Source organism: Ochlerotatus camptorhynchus, unplaced genomic scaffold (genome assembly GCF_037179485.1).
Source record: "Ochlerotatus camptorhynchus isolate MF236.1 unplaced genomic scaffold, CSIRO-AGI_Acam_v1.1 ptg000394l, whole genome shotgun sequence".
Taxonomy (NCBI): domain Eukaryota; kingdom Metazoa; phylum Arthropoda; class Insecta; order Diptera; family Culicidae; genus Ochlerotatus; species Ochlerotatus camptorhynchus.
Window position 1 is genome coordinate 569,726 of NW_027040881.1, and position 8,522 is coordinate 578,247.

Below are 8,522 nucleotides of genomic sequence, written 5' to 3' on the forward strand. Positions count from 1 at the left end.
CTCATATATATTTATAAAAATGAACAAAGTAAAATAATACGAGCTTCTATTTTTTCGTTTAATATATTTCAAGTTGAGTTTTTTTCTAATAGTTACTTGAAGAATTATGTGTAAAGGGTGATACGGTCAAAATTTGGTCAATATCAACTTGACGTATTTCTTTCAATTTTGCATTTAAAAAACCTGAACACCCCTCATTTTGAAGGTGTGTGTGTGTAGAATGTTGCTCCTATTTTGATTTTGGAATTCACTCTTCAGTTGTCAAAATGCCGTCCAAGCAAGAAGAGCAGCGTATCAAAATTTTGCTCGCGCATCGCGAAAATCCGAGCTACTCGCACGCAAAGTTGGCAAAATCGCTAAAAGTTGCCAAATCAACCGTTACAAATGTAATTAAAGTGTTTGGGGAACGTTTGTCGACAGCCAGGAAGTCTGGATCGGGGGGAAATCGAAAACCGGAAGCCGCTGAGACGACCAAGAGAGTTGCCGGTAGTTTCAAGCGAAACCCTAACCTCTCTCTCTGAGATGCCGCAAATAAGCTGGGTGTATCGTCTACAACCGTGCATCGAGCCAAAAAACGAGCCGGACTATCGACTTACAAGAAGGTAGTGACTCCAAATCGCGATGATAAACAAAATACGACGGCCAAAGCGCGATCCCGGAGGCTGTACACGACGATGCTGACGAAGTTTGACTGCGTGGTAATGGACGACGAAACCTACGAGTTTTATACGGCGAAAGGAAGGGGAAAGGAAGGGGAAAGGTAGCAGATGTTTTCAAGCACATGAAACTGTCAAAGTTCGCAAAGAAATATCTGGTTTGGCAAGCCATCTGTACCTGTGGCTTGAAAAGCAGCATTTTCATAGCTTCCGGGACTGTCAACCAAGAAATTTACGTGAAAGAGTGTTTGAATAAACGTCTGCTGCCTTTCCTGAAGAAACACGGTTGTTCCGTACTGTTTTGGCCGGATTTGGCATCTTGCCATTACGGTAAAAAGGCCATGGAGTGGTACGCCACCAACAACGTGCAGGTGGTTCCCAAGGACAAGAACCCTCCCAACACGCCAGAGCTCCGCCCAATTGAGAAATACTGGGCTATTGTCAAGCGGAACCTAAAGAAGACCAAAAAAACTGCTAAGGGCGAGCAGCAGTTCAAGGCAAACTGGCTTTCTGCGGCGAAGAAGGTGGACAAGGTGGCTGTACAAAATCTGATGGCAGGGGTCAAGCGTAAGGCCCGGCAATTCGGATTTGGAAAAGCGGAAGCCTAACTGAATATTTTTCCTGAATTTTATTCTAATTGAACTTGAAAAAGAAATTTAATTTGATTTTTTAAATAAACGATTTCACCGATTTACACGCGTTTTCCCTTGACCAAATTTTGACCGTATCACCCTTTATTAGCCTTTTACTGAGTAAATAACATTAGCAAAGGGCGAATTTTATAGAAAACATCGTTGATATCGCTTCATCGTTAAGATATATCAATTCGCTTTATTGAGCAAAAATGTGTTTCTTTCCCAATTTCTAACAGTTTCTTGATGACGACTTCCACGAGAAATTTGGAACAAAAGATTTGGAACTTAAATAGTAAATTTTTCAGGTTTTTTTGTCCTTCGATTTGTTTTCCGTCGATCTTGTTTTCCGTGCTGAGCCCCAATACTACCGACGCCAGGAAGGCAGCTCCCACACCTGGACCCTATCTATCGACCCATCAACTTATGAACCGGGGACCAACGGCTTTACTTCCCTTCCGAAGGAAGCCGTGATCAGAGATGTTATGCCTCAGAACATCCCGGCGGCACCGACTGGGATTGAACCCAGGCCTGCTGGGGTGAGAGGTAATCATGCTTAACACTACACCACTGGCGCCGCTAAGTTTTCAGGTTCACCCTAATTCCATTATTTTATTTTTATTTTATTTGTTCACCATCTTGGAAGAATAGCCACACACACTGTTTAAAAATACTTGATTCTATTCTTAAAAACTTGTCTGCTGATATTAAAATCAAATACCGCATACACGTCATTAAATAGTCTACATCATCTATCCAGAGGATTGTTATATCCGTATGCGGTGCGGTGCCCAGGAGTCCACAAAAAGTAAATGTTGCGGAGTAGGCGAATTGGATATTGATGTTCTGAAGCTATATGGTTACTCAGCCCGTCATAAACGAACATCCTCTGCAGGAACCTACATTGATTGAAGTTCAATCAGCGCGGATATATGTTCGTATGGAGGAAGATTTTCGGGATTGGTCCACTGAAGCCACCGTAATGCAGCTTTAATGCAGAGTTATTGTCTTCTCCCGACGTGTGATACATGTACAGCATGATACGGAGCCCATATTCAAGCACGCTACGAACCAGAGAACAGTACAACGATTTCATGACGTGCACGTTGTCGAATTGTGCTGTATTGCGACGCAGGAATCCAAGTATGGAAATTTCCTTTGCAATTGTCATGGATATGTGCTCATCAAACCTCAGTTTTCCATCTAAGATGGTCAAGATCCTTAATGGAGCTTACTCTATCAAGCAGCGAATGATTCATCGAGTACTCGAATCTTATCGGTGATTGATCACGGCTGAAGGTAATTACTTTACACTTGGCTGTGTTTGCTACCATTGCTTTCGTTTGACACCACAATGTCAGTTGCTCGATATCGGTTTGAAGTGCGCAACAATTAACGATCGAGTTGATCACACGGTAAAGTTTCAAATCATCTGCATACAACAGCTTACAGGTAGTCACACACGGCGTTTATAAATAAAATGAATATGAGAGGTTCCAGGTGACTCCCTTGAGGAGCACCTGATGGTATACTGAACGCATCGCATCTAGCATCATGAACCTTTAAACGAACCCCACACGTATCAATATATTGACGCGAAGGGGAATTATTGACAATAATATTGATGATGTGAATACAGAATTATTGTCAATACCGATGTATTGACGTCAATATAGAATGTATTGACAATACGGTTATTGTCAATAAAAGCAATCGTGTAGGGTCCATTTTAGAGAAGTAAATATACACTGCATCAACTCGCTGACGCTTCTCGATGCTACCAATCAGAGTGTTAGCAAAGAAGAATACTAAGATGAAACTGTCGGAAGAAAAACTTTCTATTTTAGTGTCCTCTTCCACGGTACCTTTCATCCAATGAATACCCCCCCCCCCCATGCAAGGTTATTTTGTGCTTTTGCTGCCCCCTCGGCAGAGATGAAATTTTGCGCACTTTTTTATCAAAATAATCACACCAAAATCAGAAATGTCCCATTTTTTAATTACCCGATTAACAACTAATCGATTATTTTTGTTCGCTGTGCTGTCATTTTTCCACCAATGAGAGTGCATCACATGAAGGAAGGCGTGATCCTCGGCGCGATCAGAGATGTTATGCCTCAGAACATCCCAGCAGCGTCGACTGGGATTGAACCCAGGCCTGCTGGGGTGAGAGGTAATCACGCTTACCACTACAGCACCGATGTCGGTACTTAATTTTGTTGTTTAAATTTTATGAGTAGGCTCCTTTTAATTTTACACATTAATGTGTTTACGCTGGTTAACGTGTAGATGAATGTGAAACGTCATTTCAAATATAAGGACCGTACATAAATAATGATACAATTTGAAAGGGACCGGGGCTTATCACAAATTACGTCCACACGGTAACTGAAATAAACACGAGTGTTCATCGGTTGGTGTTAGTGTAGGTCATCAAATTGGTAATTGTAGAGCTTTTCTTCATAAATCCATGGTGGTACTCGGAGATTATGGATAGGACAGCCGAGTACAACTTGTCATGTAGAAGAACAATTAAGAATTGAGATTGGACGATAGTTGTCCAAAATTGGAGTAATTCACGCAAGCTTTCAGATGTCAGGGAAAACGCCATCCAGAAGTGATCAATTGACTTCTTACAAAAAGTTGCTTAAAATTAACTTAGCTATAATTTTCCTGAACATTATATGTCTTTATTTTCAAAAATAAAAGGTTATTTTTTGAATATCAATTATTTTGAGGGCCACCCTAATGTTTACGACCACTTTTCAAGCAGAAAAACTTTATCAAATATACCAAATTTCTAAATATTACAGGATTACTACTCCGGCTAAATTCCCATTTTGGACCACTGTGCTGTGTTTTATCAGTGGAGCTTGCGGTAAATAATAATGCTATTTTGAGAAGATATTTTGTAAAATTATTTTCACGATAATACATTCATATGTCCATAGGATGTTTGTAGTAACATCGAGATGGTTATTTATACTAATGAATAAATACATTAAAAAGGAATCTATAATTTTGTTTAATAAGTATTGAAAATCGATCATTTCTTTAGAGGCTTTTGTATTACCCCAGGTTCCCTATCTATTCCTTAAAAACCTATAGTTTTAAAGGAATTGTAAGGTGAACACCAATCTTGAGGGTAGTTACAAGGACGATTTCAAAAAAATTCTAAGATTTTTTTTCAAAAGAGTGTTCCAGGGGAATTTGAGATGAATTCCAATGACATTTTGGGAGAATACTTAGGGAATGCTGGAGAGAATTCATACGAAATGTTCAGGATAATCTTAATGAATTTAAGAGCAAGTTGAGATATATGATATGATGCGGAGGGAATGCCTAGGAAGAGTTCCTAGGGAATTTACATGAGAATTCTGAGCTGAATTCTGTGAAAAACTGAATGGTTCGGCATTGAATTTCAATTATTAAGATAATTCAGACATAATTTAAAAATTACTTTCAAGATTTTGGGAATTTTCTTATCTGCTTTCTGGGATTGAGACATGGGATACCTCAAATATGGATATTTTGTTGCGATACTCTCTGGATATGGAAAGAATATAATAAAGAAGTAATGAGAAGGGAGAAAATTTCAACAATTAAATACAAAGTTTTCAAAATTCTGAGATAGTCAAAAATTTACGGTATCTTCAACATTTTTCAAACTCAGCTATCATCGAAGAATGTTGGAGCTTGGAACTTAAAAGCAATTATGAGTCTTTGAAATTTTAAGGATTCAGATAATCCATGAAATTTCAAAGTATCATCCATTTTTTCAAGCATCAGACTTAAAAAAAAAAATGTCATCAATGTCAGAACTCTTAGGATCTTGACCATTTCACACTCCAGCAAGCACAACGATGATCTTTCTACCCGAAAGATTTCCTCGACCGGACCGGTCTCATCGAAGGACGTTGAACCAGGAATGGTAAGGTAAACAAAGGTAGAAGACTCCGATGGCTACATTGTGGCGATTCTTATTGTCCATTTACCTGAATTTCCCAGAACAAAGCTCTCGAGTGGCGATGATAGTATTCCCGCAGAGGAATATATTCGAAAGTCTTTTCTCGGCGTTTTAGAATGTCACGTACGTGCACAAAGAACCATTGTTTGTACCATTTACTAATATCGTTAACCTTGTCCAGTTCGACCTCACTGTCTTGGACCATTTCACCGGTCATAATTACAGCTTCGTCGAGAGTATACTGCAGTCCTTCGACGTGGTGATTCTTCTTCGTATCTCGGCAAGCACTTTCGAATTTATCGACAATATTCTGGCGACCAACAACTGGTTCATAAGTCAAGCGAATGTATCTGAAAAATTAAAAATGCTAATTAGTTGAGCGGTAATGAAATATATTGGAATGCCAATCAATTACTTTGTTGCCGGAATAATTTTAATTTCAACGGCCGTTAATAATCCTAGCGTTCCATACGACCACGGAACAGCATAGAAAAGATCAGAGTTTTCCGTTTCTGAACACTTGACCACGCTTCCATCAGCTAGCACCAGCTCGTACGATAAGCAAATGTGTTGGAAGAGTCCATAGATGTGCGAGCTGGATTCTACGCCAGTTCCCATAACCAAACCACCAACGGTCAGATCATCAAGTTCAGGTACAATTGGGATAGTCCATCCAAGCGGTGCCAAAGTTTCTGAGAGTTGACCTTTGGGGAAGGTAAATGGCATATTGCATTAAAAGGCATAATCAATCATAATAATAATAATAATACAGTATAAAATACTAACCCATGTTAACTAGTGGCTCAACGCGAACAACCTTGCGATTGGTATCGACATCCAAAATGTCTACGAGATTGCAATTGATCTGATAGGAAGATTGTTTGTACATTGGTCTTCGAAAGCTCATAGTTTGCCACCCTGGGCGTGCCGTGCACATTTTCATCTTCGATCCAGACTCCTTCCATTTTCGAACCTGCGGAAACAGGATGTGTTTTTAGATCGTGGAAATCGAGATATTTTAATATCAATACATTTGAGAAATACCCTATACGGCCAATGATAGTAACTCAGTGACTGAGTCGAATTCGAATCAAAAATGCAAAAAGTGGGGTTACTCAGTGAGTGAGTAACTTTTACTCGTTGCTATTGAGGATTGCAACGATTTTTGCCTGTATTATTAATAATTTTGTTGAAAATTTGCTCTAAAGTCTCAACATTCGAAATTCTATGTACCTCGGAAGAACTATACCAAGGAGGCAACTTCAAAATCAATTCTTCGTTGAAGTGCTGGTTTCCTGGTAGTGCAACAGCTTAAAGCATGGCCGGTCTAAACACTTGTTTAAAATTAGAAGTTTATTCATCAGGAAAACTTTGGATTTCCTGTTTATAAGGGAATACAAACATTTTATATAGGGGAAATGGGAATCTAAGATTGAGCCCATCGCTAAAAATCTGCTATTTATAAATTCTATCTAGATGCGTCATTGGGACGGTACTAATGGATATTTTTGATCGCTATTGAAAATTAGTCGATTGCTGAATTTGTGTATGAGCCCAAATTAGGGGCATTTAGGTCGACATTACATCCATTTTGCCTACTTGTTCCATTTGGTTTGAATGCTCTCAATGTGATCTTTAAAAGTTAATTTTTGGTCTAGTACTAATCCAAGATGCTTCACTTGGTTTGACCAGGAAATTGGAACTCCGTTCTTAGTGACTATGTGACTACTACTAGGTTTCAAAAAGGAAGCTCTAGGCTTATTATAAGTTGAGTTTTGGAAGCGATGGGAGAAATCTTCCATTTTTGTAAATAAGAAGAGAAAATACCTAAACTTTTCTGCAGTCTGCTACAAATATCTTCCTTTAGCGAAAATGCCTGTGTCATCGATGAACAAAGAATTGTGACAATCCTGAGGCAAAAATGTTATACAATATAGGCCCAAGAATGCAACCCTGAGGAACTCCATGTGGGCACCCTTTTACGCTATTCAAGCTAACAGAATCGAAGCCATTCAGTGAAACTTCGTAAGATACGCTTTACGTGTTCTGCCCTGGAACGATTCGGTAAATTTACCGCCTTACGAAGAACGGTGTAGGCTGATTGACCTGGACACGTTGGCAGCAAGGAGGAAACTACTTCAGCGATGCTTTGTGTTTGGATTGCTTAACGGTGACGTGGATTGCAACTCTCTTGTGAGCCAAACCTACATCAATGCTCCTCAAAGAGTTCTACGCAGTTACACGCTTCTGTGGCAACCTACCCATCGGACCAACTATGGACTCATCGAACCGTGGACTTTGTGCTGTCGTGTGTTTAATGAAACGTTTGATGTATATGATTTTAACATTAGTAAGTCTACTTACAGACATAGAATTCGACACCTAGCCTAGAAAATATCTGTACAACATTATGTTGAAGATTTAATTAAATAAATAACTCCTGTTCTAACAGGTAGTCGTTCAGATTTGGAATTTTGATAATTTACCTGCAGAGTTCTGTCAGTTAAATAATTTTTCTTTTATATGTTCGACTTCAATGTATCAGCTGACGTGTTTCGTCATCGGTTACTTGCCCTTTTCCTTACCGTTGACCGTAACTTTAATTTAAGTTTTATTCATTTAGACAATAACTGTCAGTTGAATTTTTCAATATACAAATAAACAAATGGCCGTTTTGCCCCATTAGGGTGGGCATTCTTGCCCCATTGATTTTCAAGGAAAGTTGACTTTTTGAAATAACAATCTAAAACATCTTTGATGTGACTTAAGGTTCTACAAAGGGTAAGTAATTTTGTGTTCTTCTTCTTTTTTAAATATCATAAAATCATCATCATTAGTTTACACATACATTCATATATTATGAATACGAAAATTTAAACATGTATTTCGTGGGTAAAACACGAAAATTTCCTGGGTAAAACACATTCACTGTATTTACTTACTTGTGTTCTTCGAAGTATAGCACAATTAAATGCAATCGAATACACGAAACTCAAAACAACTGCTTCACAAAACTCTTGGTGAACAAAATTCATCACAAAGAAAACCATTTCTACTTTACTGCTTTGCTAGCAATCGTGAAAGTATCATTGAAACAGCGGTGCCAGATGTATTGCCTCTAGCAATGAATTTAAGTTTATTAAAACAATTAATTGCGAAGTCTGCCTTATTAACATATATGAGTGGATGTATTTAATGGTGGATAAATATCAAAAACTGATTAAATAAAACATAAATGACCATTTTAAACATTTTATCGGTCCAATT

The 8,522-nt window shown here is 38.5% G+C and overlaps 1 protein-coding gene across 2 annotated transcripts in view; it reads right to left on the bottom strand.

The window, feature by feature from the left end:
• Nucleotides 1-6,247, bottom strand: part of LOC135710637 (delta(24)-sterol reductase-like) — a 210,114-nt gene extending 203,867 nt beyond the window's left edge. For both annotated transcript variants that reach the window (XM_065233271.1, XM_065233270.1), the window contains exons 1-3: nucleotides 6,042-6,247; nucleotides 5,671-5,959; nucleotides 5,284-5,605 (exon numbers count right to left, since the gene is read on the bottom strand). In XM_065233271.1, coding sequence (XP_065089343.1) covers nucleotides 5,284-5,605; nucleotides 5,671-5,959; nucleotides 6,042-6,198 — 768 coding nt within the window. In that variant the 5' untranslated portion in view covers nucleotides 6,199-6,247. The remainder of the gene's footprint in view (nucleotides 1-5,283; nucleotides 5,606-5,670; nucleotides 5,960-6,041) is intronic.
• Between the last annotated feature and the right edge of the window lie 2,275 nt (nucleotides 6,248-8,522).